Here is a 14,509-nt window from a genome sequence, read left to right as displayed (position 1 = left end):
TCCCCCTTCTAACGTCAAAACAAAAAAGCTTAAAAAACTCTCGAATTTCCCAGATTATAATCACCTTAATGTACACAGATTTTCTGTGTATCTTTCTCCTCCTAATTCTGATTCTTTGTCATGCACACAACCACCTTCATGACCATGAAACCCTGTTCCAGAATCCTCATCCACCGCCGAAACACTGCTTTTTTCGCCTTCCCATCTCCCAAATGCCACCATTCCACTAATGTCCCATCAAATTCTACATTCAATTTTCACCAAACCCGTAAATTCCATCCCTTCTCGCCTCAAATTTTGCGTTTTCGATGCGTTTTCGATCGAACCCAGAAACCGTTTTGTGCCTGTTGGGACCAATCTAGTGTTTTCTCTAGCACTTGTAATGGTGGTATTGCATTGAATTGTAGAAATTTTTCAAGTTCAATTGGTACCCATGTGAATGAAAAGAGTTTTGACAGGATATATGTTCAGGGTGGTGTGAATGTGAACCCTTCAATAGTTGAAAATACAGAGAGAGATGAGGAATTTAGGGTAGAAAATGATGGTCAAAATGTGACTAATGAGAATTCAAAAGGTTTGAATGATGGTAAACAAGAGTCTGATATTGAGAGGGAGGCATGGAAGTTATTGAGGAATGCGGTTGTGACATATTGTGGGAGCCCAATTGGGACAATGGCGGCGAATGATCCGGCTGACAAGCAACCGCTTAACTACGATCAGGTCTTCATTCGCGATTTCGTTCCGTCTGCCTTGGCTTTCTTGCTTAAAGGAGAGGCAGAGATTGTGAGAAATTTCCTTCTTGATACCTTGCAATTGCAGGTAAATTATGTTGTTTGAATTCTATATTGTTATCTCTATGTATGTTTTAACATTTGGTGATATTTCATCATTTAAAAGCCTTGTAAATCTCTAGGTTGTGCACTATGTTACCCACAAAAAAAGAAGAAGCCAATATTGTTGTGATATATGTTTTGTTTGGAATGCACGTTTCCAAAATGTGGTATACTTATGTTCTAAACACTTTCTGGCCGAGTCCCATTAATTGATCATAACGGTATCGTGGAAATGTTGCATGGACCCATACGTATAGAAACCAACAAAGAATCACCTTGATACTAAACCGGATCAAGCCTGTGATCTTCTTAAAAATGGGAAGATCCAGAATAGGTGGCCAACCTTCTGGAGAGAGCAATGTGCATGGACCAGGTGAGTAGGGATGTAGCTCTGGGGACCACTCTCGTTGGGCCTGATATGTGGTCCGTTCTGCAAGGAACCGTACATGACACTCTTGCGACATATCCCGGAATAAGGATCCCCTTTCCTTTTGTTAGAATATTGTATAGTGTTTGCTTTCGGTGTTAGAATAGCTTTAGCATAGCTTTAGCATACTTCATTATATTGTTAATTGAGTAGTGTTTGCTTTCGGTGATAATGGTGGTATCCAATGCCCCTTTCTCTCTCTATAAAGAGAGCCTTCATCTCTTTGTAAATCACACAATATAATAAAAACATTTCAGAGTCTCTCTCTCACTCTATAGCTTCTCTCACTCTCTCAAACTAATCTTACATGGTATCAGAGCCCAGTGTTACATTTCTGGCAATTTTCAATTTTTGTGTTTAGTCCCGTACACAGTGGCATACATCAAAACGCTCGGAATTTTCTCACGATTCCAACGGCACCTAGCCCGTTCTCAGAACACCCTCCACGCGCCCACACGCGCCGCCTTTACCTTCTGCGCGTCACCAGCTCCGCCACCACTCTCACACGCGCCCGCACGCGCCATCTGTTGCCACTCACCTCCGCCACGCGCCTCCACGCGCCCACACAACCGCGGCTGACGTCAGCCCTGCCACTCCCGTACGCCGCGCCTGCTATCGTGCGCCTTTCGTGCGCCGCTTCACTACATTGCACCCGCGTGCGCCAAAACGGCTATTGTGCGCCGCGCCTGCGCCTGTTTCGCTACCGTGCGCCGCCGCCTTTCTGCTAATGTGCTCCTCCCTGCACTCTGCTAACGTGCGCCGCTGACATCATCGCTGACATCATCTCTGTCCAGCAGCCTTTTCTGGCTATTTTCGACCTTCCGGACTCACTGGTACACTCTGTTTTACCAAATTTTGCTCCTACAGGTCTCTTCCTGTTGCTTTAATCCTACTTAACTAGTATTATGGATCGTCTTGACACCTCCCATCCCATTTCCGTTATTCTGAATGGTTCAAACTATGTTCTGTGGGCCCAAGCCATGTCTTCCTTTCTTAAAGGCAAGAAGCTCTGGCGAATTGTCACCGGGGATGTGACTAAACCAGTCAAAGACAGTGCCACTACTGAAACTCCTGTTCTTACTGCTACATATGAAGACCGACTTGAGGAATGGGACAGTAAGAATTACCAAATCATTACCTGGTTTCGTAATACCTCTGTTACCTCTATCAGTCTTCAATTTGGCCGGTTTCAGCTTGACTCTGTAACTACTCCTGCGAAAGACATCTGGGATTTTTTGAAAGAACGATACCAGACTACTGGTCTTGCCCATCAATATCAACTTCAGAACCAACTTCACCGCATGCGTCAAGAATCCACTCAGTCCATTAATGACTTCCTTTCTCAAATATACTCTGTTTGGGATCAGCTTGCTCTTTCAGAACCAACCTGGCATGACCCCGAAGATGCAGTTTTATTTACTAACCATCGCAACCAGCAGAGGTTGGTGCAATTTCTCATGGCTCTTACCCCCTCTTTTGAGCCCGTACGTGCCTCTCTGCTTCATCGCCATCCCTTGCCCACTCTTGAACAAGCCATTTCTGAGTTGCTATCAGAGGAGACTCGTCTAGGTACTCTTCAAACTCATCATGTGGACTCTGTTCTTGCCACTCCTCCGTCCCGGCCATCATTTACCCAGCGGACAACTGCTTGCCTCTATTGTCAGAATCGGGGCCTTCCTTCAACCCATCTCCTGGTCAATTGCCCCGTCAGATCCTGCCGCTACTGCAACAAACTTGGTCCTGGACATCTGCAACAGGATTGTTTTCGCAATCCATCTCGCTCATCCTCCAATAGCCACTCCTCTCGCGGTGGCTCTTCCCGGGGAAGTTTTCATCGTTCCGGCAACCAGTCTCATCACACTGCTACTTCTGCTTCCGGGAATCAGTCTTATCACACTGCTGCTGCTGCTTCCGGGAATCAGTCTCATCACCCTGACACTGCCCCCTCTGTAGGGTTCTCTGAGTCACCTGCTCCATCTACCCCTCACTTTTCTCCAACGGATGTAGAGGCCATGCTCAAACAACTTCTCTCCTCATCTGGTACACCTCCTCCTACTGCTTTGTCTGTCATCCCAGGTAACTCTTCTTGGTATTTTGACTCTGCCTGTTGTAATCATATGACCTCCAGTTCTACTATCTTTTCTTCTTTATCTTCATCTCCTCATATTCCCTCAATACATACTGCTGATGGTTCCCTCATGTCTGTTCGTCATGTTGGTACTGTTTCCACCTCTTCTTTATCTCTACCTCACGTTTATCATATCCCTGCTCTTACCTTAAACCTTATTTCCATTGGTCAATTATGTGAACTTGGTCTAACTGTCACCTTTTCTGCTACTGATTGTTTGGTACAGGACCCTCAGACAGGGCAGACTATTGGGATCGGCCGTAAGCGTGGACGTCTCTATGAACTCATTCACCTTCATGTTCCTGCCTCTCCTCAGATTGCTGCTCCTACATCTACTTCCTTATTATCTCCCTTTCATCTTTGGCATTGTCGCTTAGGGCATATTTCTGTTACTCGTTTAAGGTCTTTGGTTTCTAGTGGACAGTTGGGTCATGTAATTCCCGATAATTTCGATTGTATACCCTGTCAACTTGCCAAACAACCTGCTTTATCATTTAATAAGAGTACTTCTGTTTCTCTTGCCCCTTTTGATCTTATACATTCGGATATTTGGGGGCCCTCCCCTACTACTACTATGGGGGGATCCCGCTATTTTGTTGTTTTTATTGATGATTTTTCCCGGTTTACTTGGCTTTTTCTCATGAAAAATAGGTCTGAACTTAAACACATTTATTATCGATTTGCACAAATGGTTCACACCCAATTCTCCAAAACCATCAAAATTTTTCGCTCTGACAATGCTATGGAATATCGGGATTCAGATTTCCTTTCCTTTCTTCAGCATCATGGTACACTGCCTCATCGTTCTTGTGCTGGCACGTCCCAGCAAAATGGCCGCGCTGAACGGAAACATAGACATATTCTTGACACTACTCGCGCTCTCCTTCTCTCTTCTTCCTGTCCTGAAAACTTTTGGGGAGAAGCTGCTCTCACTGCTGTTTACACTATCAACTGTGCTCCTACCCCTGTCATCCATAATCAAACTCCCTTTGAACGTCTGCATGGCACTCCCCCTCCTTACGCCAATCTCCGGGTTTTTGGCTCTGCTTGTTTTGTTTTACTTCAATCCCATGAACACACCAAGCTTGAACCTCGCTCTCGTCTTTGTTGCTTTCTTGGGTATGGAATTGAACATAAAGGTTTTCGCTGTTGGGATCCTCTCTCTAAACGTCTTCGTATCTCCCGCCATGTCGTTTTCTGGGAACACCAAATGTTTTCCTCGCTATCCTCCTTTCACTTACCCGGACTTTCCACTACTGCACTGTTTACTAATCCTTCCATCGATCTTTTCTCTGCTGAATTTGATACAGGTTCCTCCTCCATCGAGACGCCCTTGCTCACCCCTGATCCTGTCCAGCCTGCTCTACCTGAAGGTCTACCTCTGGTTGCCACACCTCCTTCTCCACCGACTCTTCCTCCCACCGATCCTCCTACGGGTCGACCCCGCCGGGTAACTCAACCCCCTATTCATCTTCGTGATTATATTGTTGGATCTGCTGCCTTCTCTACTTATGAACCTACCTCCTATCGTGAGGCTTGTACTAATCCTCTTTGGCAGCAAGCTATGACTGATGAACTCCATGCCTTGGACAAAGCTCATACTTGGGATCTTGTTGATCTTCCTCCTGGCAAGACTGCGATTGGCTGCAAATGGGTTTACAAAATCAAAACACATTCTGATGGCTCTATTGAACGCTACAAAGCTCGTCTTGTTGCCAAGGGTTTCAACCAAGAATATGGCATTGATTATGAGGAGACATTCTCTCCTGTTGCTCGGCTTACCTCTGTTCGCAGTTTACTTGCTGTTGCTACTGCTCGCCACTGGGGGCTCTTTCAGATGGATGTCAAAAATGCTTTCCTCAATGGTCATCTTCTTGAAGAGGTCTACATGCAACCCCCACCTGGGTCCACTTTTCAACCTCATCAGGTTTGCAAACTACAGCGTGCTCTCTATGGTCTCAAGCAAGCGCCTCGTGCTTGGTTTGCTAAGTTCAGTTCTACCATTCATGACTTCGGATTCACCTCTAGCTCCTATGACTCTGCTCTTTTTATACGGACTACTTCTCATGGTACTACTCTTCTTCTTCTGTATGTGGATGATATGATTATCACTGGTGATGATCAAGCTGGTATTCTCCACCTCAAACAATTTCTCCACCAACAGTTTGAGATGAAGGACCTGGGTACTCTTAACTACTTCTTAGGCCTTGAAGTCTCTCATGATTCTACTGGTTCCTATTTGTCCCAGGCCAAATATGCATCCGATCTTCTGGCTCGAGCTGGTCTTACTGATTGCAAAACTGCCTCTACTCCGGTTGATCCCCAGATTCGTCTCACTCCTCTCGATGGGACTCTTCTCTCTGATGCTACTCTTTATCGCCAGCTCGTCGGCAGTCTTGTCTATCTCACAGTCACTCGTCCTGACATTGCCTATGCTGTTCACATTGTCAGTCAGTACATGTCGGCTCCTCGCACTCCCCACTATACTGCTCTACTCCGTATCCTTCGCTACCTCAAAGGCACTATGTTCCATGGTCTTCACTTCTCGGCTTCTTCCTCTCTTGACCTACGTGCCTTTTCTGATGCTGATTGGGCTGGGGATCCTACGGATCGACGCTCCACCACGGGCTTCTGTTTCTTCTTAGGGGATTCTCTTCTTGCTTGGCGTAGCAAAAAACAATCCCTCACTGCCCGCTCTAGCACCGAAGCTGAATACCGAGCTCTTGCGGATACTACTCAAGAACTTCTCTGGCTTCGCTGGCTCCTTGCTGATATGGGTGTTTCTTCATCTGCTCCTACGCCTCTCTACTGTGACAATCAGAGTGCCATTCAGATTGCTCACAATGATGTTTTTCATGATCGCACCAAACATATTGAGATTGATTGTCATTTTATTCGCCAGCATGTCACCTGTGGAACTGTTCATCTTCTTCCTATTGCTTCAGTCGATCAACCCGCTGATATCTTCACTAAGGCTCATCCTCCTGGCCGCTTCAATGATCTTGTTTCCAAACTCAACTTGGTTGATGCTTTCCCTCCTTGAGTTTGCGGGGGGCTGTTAGAATATTGTATAGTGTTTGCTTTCGGTGTTAGAATAGCTTTAGCATAGCTTTAGCAGACTTCATTATATTGTTAATTGAGTAGTGTTTGCTTTCGGTGATAATGGTGGTATCCAATGCCCCTTTCTCTCTCTATAAAGAGAGCCTTCATCTCTTTGTAAATCACACAATATAATAAAAACATTTCAGAGTCTCTCTCTCACTCTATAGCTTCTCTCACTCTCTCAAACTAATCTTACACCTTTGACCAACAGGTCCTCAAACCAACCTATCCTCCCTTTCTTGCTCGTTTGCACCAAAAAAATCTCATTCTGAACGGTCGTAGGCTCTCAACATGTCCAACTTAAGAATGAAATTTCCTCAAAAATTTTTACCATGACCACAAGTGATTTATTGGGCAATAGAAATGTTGTCTGCAATATTTCTACCCTTGACAAATGCACTTGCTAAATTTAATTTATTTGAATTTCTATCCATATAAGAATAAGATTTACCTATTTATTTAGATGTATATCTATCAGACTGTGGCTTCATGTAAGGATCCAAAGCTATTCCAATATTTTTTTCTCCAATATACTTCCATTAAACATTTTCTTAGGAGGATAAAAATCAAATATAGTCATCTAAAATCTATGGAGTGGATTGTGGCATGACAAAATGTAAAAATGGGTTATAATAATGCTCATAAAATGTGTTGTAAAATGATTAATTAAAAAAAAAAAAAAAAACCACTATATTTTGTTGGATGTCTAATTGTTAAAAGAAAATTATTCTAGAACTACCTTAAATTGCTACTCTTATCGTATCAAATTTTAGATCATGTGGCAAACATGTTCCTGTTCCCTTTTCGTTTCACATACTGGAAATATATTGCTTCTATATTGTGTACTACTAGCATAGGTACTTAGTTGTAGTTCTTTAAGGACTTTCATAAGAATGGTAAGTTGGTCTTGGGGCTTAATAGCTCTTTTATCTCTCTAATTCCTAAGGTTGAAAATCCTGTTGGGCTTGCTGACTATAGACCTATAAGCCTTGTTGGCGCGGTATATAAAGTCTTAGCAAAAGTTCTGGCAAGCAGACTAAAAGTAGTGCTTTCCCACATCATCAGTGATGCACAATCAGCTTTCATTGGTGGTAGAAACATCTTGGATGGTATTTTAATTGCTAATGAAATTGTGGATGGTTGGAGAAAAACCAAAAGGAGGGGTGTGATTATAAAGCTGGATTTTGAAAAGGCCTTTGATTCTGTTAATTGGTGCTACTTATCATCTATGCTCTTGAATTTTGGGTTTGGAGCAAAATGGATTAGTTGGATTAAAGAATGTGTCTCCTCTGTCAAACTCTCTGTGTTAGTCAATGGGACACCAACAGAGGAGTTTTCCTCTCAAAAGGGCTTCAGGCAAGGTGACCCTCTATCTCCATTCTTGTTCAACATAGCGGCTGAGGGCCTCAATATTCTTATGTCAAGAGCTCAGCAGCATGGCCTGATTAAAGGGGTGAAGGTGGGTTCTAGTGGAGTGTTGCTAACACATCTACAACTTGCCGATGATTCGATTTTGTTTTGCGAAGCTGAGGAAATAGAGGTGTGCAATATTAAGAGGGTCTTGAGGTGTTTTGAATTGATCTCTGGGTTGAAAATAAACTATCATAAGAGTCTGGTGTGTGGGGTCAATGTTCCTGTGGAGTCTTTATCCACATTTGCAGCAAGATTACATTGTCAACCCAAGGCTCTCCCTTTGAAGTATTTGGGGCTGCCTTTGGGAGCTAACCCAAATAAGAAGTCAACTTGGAAGCCTATTCTTGATAAATTCAGAAGCAGACTTGCAGGCTAGAAAAGGAAGCTGCTATCATTCTCAGGAAGGCTCACTCTTCTAAAATCTGTGTCTGCTGCGCTGCCTTTGTTTTATCTATCTTTATTTAAAATGCCTGTAGGGGTAGCTAGAGATTTTGAGAAGCTGCAGGCTAATTTCCTTTGGGGAGGGTCAGAATCAAGAAAACCAATTCACTTGGTTAAATGGGATGATTTAACAAAGAATGTGAAGCAAGGGGGATTAGGTATTAGGAGAGTTAGGCTGGTTAATGATTGTATGCTACTAAAATGGTGGTGGAGATTTGGCTCAGAGAAAGACACGCTTTGTGGAGAAAAATTATCTGCAGCAAGTATAATATGGATGATAACAGTTGGTATCCCTCTTCTTTCCCTACCAGCAGGTTCTCTTGTGAATGGAAAGGTATCATATCTATACCACAGAGGAGGAATAGTCTGATTGTGTTCTATCTTAATAATGTTCATATCAAGGTAGGGGATGGTAATAGAACCATTTTCTGGAAGGATAAATGGTGCAGCAATTCCTGCTTGAAAGATGCATTTCCAATTCTTTACAGATTTGTGGTGGAGAAGGAGGAAACCTTGAGATCAATGTATGACAGGAGGGTACACTCAGGGGCTTGGAACTTTCATTTCAGAAGAAGGTTGTATGAGTGGGAAGAGAGGGAAGTTTGTAGGCTCAATTTGCTCCTGGTTCCTGCACCTGATCCATGTTCTGTTTTGGAGGACAAAATAGTCTGTTTGGAGGACAAAATAGTCTGGTTGGCTGAAGGATTTGGCCTATTCTCTGTCTCCTCTGTTTATAAAAATGAAATTGAATCCCTCAGTCCCTCTCTTATTTCTTGTTAGTTTGTTTGGAACTCATTTGCCCCTCCAAAGGTTCAATTTTTCTGTTGGCTAGCATGGAAAAACAGAGTTAAGTCAGCTGAATTTCTACAGAAAATTGGAGTGATTCAAGCTACTGCTCCTGCTCTCTGTGTTTTCTGTAAAGCTGAGCCTGAATCATCCACTCATGTCTTGCTGCATTGCTATTTTGCTTGGAAGGTTTGGGCTGCTATGATGGAGTGGTGGGAGTTGCAGGGAGCTCTTCCAGGTTCAGTCGAAGATTTACTTCACTGGTGGGATTGTGTGAGTTTGAACAGGAAAGAAAAATGGATATGGAAGGTCATTCCCTTGGCTGTCCTATGGTCTCTGTGGAAGCTTAGAAATGAGTGCATTTTCGAGTCTGCTATGCCTCAGTTAGTGGACCTGTGTGAGTTGATTAAAATCAGAGTTGCACTTTGGCTGAAACATAGATTCAAGGATTTTCATTTCTCTGTACAAGACTTTTTGACCAATCTGAGGCAAATAAGATCGAGTTTGGGGAGTAGATCTGTTTTGGGCTGCTGATAATGATCTGGTCTGGTTATGTTTTGGGTTCTGTTATGGGTTGCTGTTCTGGGTTGTTGTTCATCTTTATCATTAAAGTTGCTCTGGCCTGCTGCTGGGATGCAGTTGGGGTTGTAAATCTTGGTGTTCCATGCTTTCTTCTGTGTTTGGCACGGCTGGTCCCATCTGTCATGGGATGGTTCTGTTCTGTCCTGTTCTTTGCTGTCATGGGCTGGTTGCTGTTGCTGGTTTTGTTCTCTTCGGGGCTGCTTGTTTGGTGTTTTGGGAGTCTAGGTGTTCTTTGCTTTCTTCTGTGTCGGTGCCTTACCAACTGCTCTCTGTCTTTTTATTGATTTTGTCAATGTTTTTGCTTGATCATTATCAATAAATTTCATCTTTGGCTGTTTCAAAAAAAAAAATAGGTACTTAGTTGTAATGTTACATGAGCTGCTATTTATTCTATTGCTTGTGGGATATGCCATCTATTCATTCTTCATATTTGCTTGTGGGATATGCCATCTATTCATTCTTCATATTTGTGGAACTTTAGTGTTTTCCTGTTTTTTTGTTAGAGTTGGGAGAAAACAGTGGACTGCTACAGCCCAGGGCAAGGGTTGATGCCAGCAAGTTTCAAAGTTAGAACTGTGCCTCTTGATGAAAATAAGTTTGATGAAGTTTTAGACCCAGATTTTGGTGAGTCAGCTATTGGCCGTGTTGCACCTGTAGACTCTGGTAAGTATATCTTTCCTTTATAAAAAGCTACCAATTAACTCATCTCTTATGAAGTAAAAGTAGATGCTAATTTATTTATTTTTTATTTTATTTATTTTTTGTGCTGTTCATTTCATGTTGTGCATCTATAGGGTTGTGGTGGATTATCTTATTGAGTGCTTATGGGAAGATCACTGGTGACTATACTCTACAAGAAAGGGTGGACGTCCAGACAGGCATACATCTCATTTTAAGCTTGTGCCTGTCTGATGGATTTGATATGTTTCCTTCCCTATTAGTCACTGATGGCTCCTGCATGATAGACCGACGGATGGGTATCCATGGTCATCCGCTTGAGATTCAAGTGAGTTGATGTTTCCTTAGTTGTGTAAAAAAAATTGCCATATATAGCTTGTATGTAAAAAAGTCAAGGATTACTATCTACAATTATGTGTTGTAATTATGTATATGCCATTTGCATAAAATGGTTAGTTTCATTTTTTTCTTTATTTTTTGGTTGCTTCAAATAATTACCAGTTTGTTTTCTATGTTTGAATTACTGAGTTAAGTATATATTTGATTTGTTGGAAAAGTTGTTAGGTCTTTCACTCTAGCTCGGCTTCACTTTTTTGGCTTGTCATAAAACTATATCACCATTAGTTAACTAGCTTGCCCTGCATTTTTCTAATGTAATACGAAGAATATTAATGGGGTTTCTCAATTTTCTTTGAGAGTTCTTTCAAACTTTTGTCTTGTCTACTTTGTTAAAAATTGAAGGTTGGGACAGGCTGTAAATCATGACAGCATGTTTACTATGTTGTATCCATATATAGTTTTGAAGCAGTTACCTACTTTCTAAATATACTTGCGCTCCTTTTTAGATTTTAATTGTTTTATGTGCTCTGGATTTATCTAATGCGTGCCAGCTTTGATTTCACAGGCTTTGTTCTACTCAGCTCTGCGGTGCTCCCGGGAATTGCTCTCCAAAGATGATGGATCCAAGAATTTGGTGACAGCCGTAAACAATAGACTTAGTGCGTTATCATTTCACATTAGGGAATATTATTGGGTTGATATGAAAAAGGTCAATGAGATTTACAGATATAAGACGGAGGAATATTCCACTGATGCCACTAACAAGTTTAATATTTACCCCGAACAAATCCCTCATTGGCTAGTGGATTGGATTCCAGAGGAGGGTGGTTATATGATTGGCAATGTACAGCCAGCTCACATGGACTTCAGGTTCTTCACACTTGGAAATCTCTGGTCCATTGTTTCGTCTTTGGGTACTCCAAAACAAAATGAATCTATTTTGAATTTGATTGAAGCCAAATGGGATGACCTTATGGGGCATATGCCTCTTAAGATATGTTACCCTGCTTTGGAACGTGAAGAGTGGCATATAATCACGGGCAGTGACCCAAAGAATACGTGAGTTCTCTATACAACTTTTATGCTCTCTCTCTCTCTTTCTCTCGCTATATATTTATATGACTAATGTTATACAAACAGAATTTTCATACAGAATTATGTGGCACGTCATTTTCAATCAAAAAACCACCATTATTCTTATAATTTCACAAATACCACTGTCACATCATTTTTGTTATGAATTCTGTACAGAAATTCTGTATAAGCATATCATTTTCCTATATATATATGCATGCACCCTTATGGAATCGTGTAAATCATTAATATTGATTATCATTTCATTGACTCTTGCAGCCCTTGGTCTTATCACAATGGGGGATCTTGGCCAACCCTTCTATGGCAGGTAATTTTGGATTTGATGCTAGTTTATATGTATGGTGGGATTTTTCATTGAATGCTAATCTTTTTTATATTAGGGAGTTCACAGCAACTATTATGGTGCCCCAATAATTAATACACCTGTTTTCCTCATTGGGTCCACTTTCGTTAATCTATCTTTTTGCTTTTGATATCAACCTCTTGATGGAAAATGATTCATGCTCGAACTCTGCCCTTCCATTTTCGCGGTAGTTTGTCTGCTGTATGATTCATTTTTATCATAAACGAAACAGGGGCCCAATATTGAAAAGGGTCATGTTAATGGTTCGCTGATTCCAACTTTCTGGCTTACTAAAGTAAATAATGTGATGAAATTTAGGGTAAAAATGGAAATACATTAGTCTCAAAGAATAATCATGTACCTAAAAAATAGGAAATAATGAAATTTAAGAAATATTATATTCTTTAAACATTGTGAATTTATGATGTTTGGGATAAAAGTATGATTATACAGGAAATTAACCATTTTCAGGTGCATGTTTGTATATACCTATGTTACATGGACTCGAGTATCAGCATCGGGTGTGGGTGTGTGTTCAAGTGTCCGATCTTTATAAACCCAATTTTTAGGATATTGGGATATGCATCAAAAAGTTGGATATGGTATGGGAATACATGGTGGCCACATATATTGTATATTTTATAATAGTCATGGATAAGATGTTTTAAATTATATATAAATGTACTTGAAATTAAATAGGATTTTGAAAAAATATAGAATTTCTCTCTCATTTAGGTGAGAGGCTCGAAATGTTTATTACTACAAAATGTAAGTTTCTTCTCTTTTAAACATTGTAAAAACTTAGACAATGAAGTGTCTAAATTGGGTAGAGGTGTCAGACACATCTCGCGGAACCTTCCTTACATTGTCATATCCAGTAGACATGGGTACTTTGAAAGAAATATAAGAATCCATGTAACACAGGTCTATACAGAGAAGGGATGAGAATATAAAAAAGAAAATGCATTTTCAGTCTATTGTGACATGCCAAATTTGAACCAAATAACTAGTTAAACCTAATTAGAGATGGACATTAACCTGCTTAGTTTAAGAAAATGCTTTCTTTTCCGCGGGTAGGTCTTGGGGTGGCAGGTTCATTAGCCCTGTTTTAGCTCATAATTCTTTTCTAACTATTCTTTTTTCTTTTTCTTTTTCTTTTTCCTTTCAATAATTATTTTCAGTTCACATTAGCCTGCATGAAGATGGGCAGGCCGGAACTTGCAAGGAGAGCACTTGACTTGGCTGAGAAGAGGCTTGTGGTGGATTGTTGGCCTGAATATTATGACACAAGAAACGGAAAATTTATAGGAAAGCAAGCTCGACTTTACCAAACATGGTCAATTGCTGGGTACCTGACTTCAAAAATGCTTTTGGAAAATCCAGAGATGGCTTCTCTTTTATTCTGGGAGGAAGACTATGAACTTCTAGAGATTTGTGTATGTGCTCTTAGCAAATCTGGCCGCAAAAAATGCTCTCGAGGTGCGGCAAAGTCTCAAATTCTTGTTTAAAATTCTTTTGTACAAACCCCACTGCATAAACATAGGGAAATAAAGTTTGTCGATAGCATTTTCTTAGCAGAAAATTTCACATAAAAACCGTCTGTTTTTGTAACATTTTAGTGTAGAATATTCATTGATTTGTTGCCTGATCAATTACACAAGTTGATCAGTGCTAGAAGATTGAATAACTGTTTTTCGGAGAGCCAAAAAATAGTAATGTGGCTCCTTTTGATCATCTGTATGTATAAATATTACGTAACAGTTACTACACATTTACATTTTCTCCAAAATTTTGATGCAGCTTCTGCTCTTTTTTGATATGTTGTCTAGCAAAGTAGTTTTTGTGGCCGTATTATGTTTGTGGATAATTTTGCTTCATTTTATTTCTCTTCTGGATAAATGTTTTTTTGTTAGTAGTTTCTGATTTAATTGGTGGATTTATTCCACCTCTACCTCTGCAAACTCTTTACCACCGATACTGTCGCGAACCCTATTCCTACGGAACCCATATTGGTTCGATGATTGATGTTCGAGCAAATCCTATCCGTTCGATAGTTGGCATCTACGCAAATATCATTACACTACAAAATATAAGAGTTATAGAAATCAAATTTTTTGGTCTCTTTGTTGTAAAAGACATTTAAGGATTAATTTTTATCATTATGAGGATAGTTGCTAAAAGATCATTCAGAAAAGTCAAAAATAAAGCTTTTAACAACAAAATTTTGAAAATGTTACTAATGAATACACTTTTAGGAACAAAATAATTTGATCACAAAAGGGTTTATTTTTTGAGATAAAAAATTTGGTTCGAAAAAGATAATAATTCATCACGAGTGTCCA

The 14,509-nt window shown here is 40.7% G+C and overlaps 1 protein-coding gene across 1 annotated transcript; it reads left to right on the top strand.

Annotated features, from left to right (window-relative positions):
* Positions 1 to 13,956, top strand: LOC114303961 (alkaline/neutral invertase A, mitochondrial). Its single transcript, XM_028249142.2, has 6 exons — positions 1 to 819; positions 10,216 to 10,375; positions 10,507 to 10,718; positions 11,295 to 11,788; positions 12,083 to 12,131; positions 13,349 to 13,956. Exons 1-6 carry the CDS (start codon positions 121 to 123, stop codon positions 13,673 to 13,675), a joined length of 1,941 nt encoding a protein of 646 aa, XP_028104943.2. The 5' UTR covers positions 1 to 120; the 3' UTR covers positions 13,676 to 13,956.
* The last annotated feature ends 553 nt before the right edge of the window (positions 13,957 to 14,509 follow it).

The sequence above is a fragment of the Camellia sinensis genome, chromosome 5 (genome assembly GCF_055761805.1).
Source record: "Camellia sinensis isolate YWXY chromosome 5, ASM5576180v1, whole genome shotgun sequence".
Taxonomy (NCBI): domain Eukaryota; kingdom Viridiplantae; phylum Streptophyta; class Magnoliopsida; order Ericales; family Theaceae; genus Camellia; species Camellia sinensis.
The sequence above is the reverse complement of the archived record's forward strand: the minus strand, read 5'-3'. Positions and strand labels throughout refer to the sequence as shown.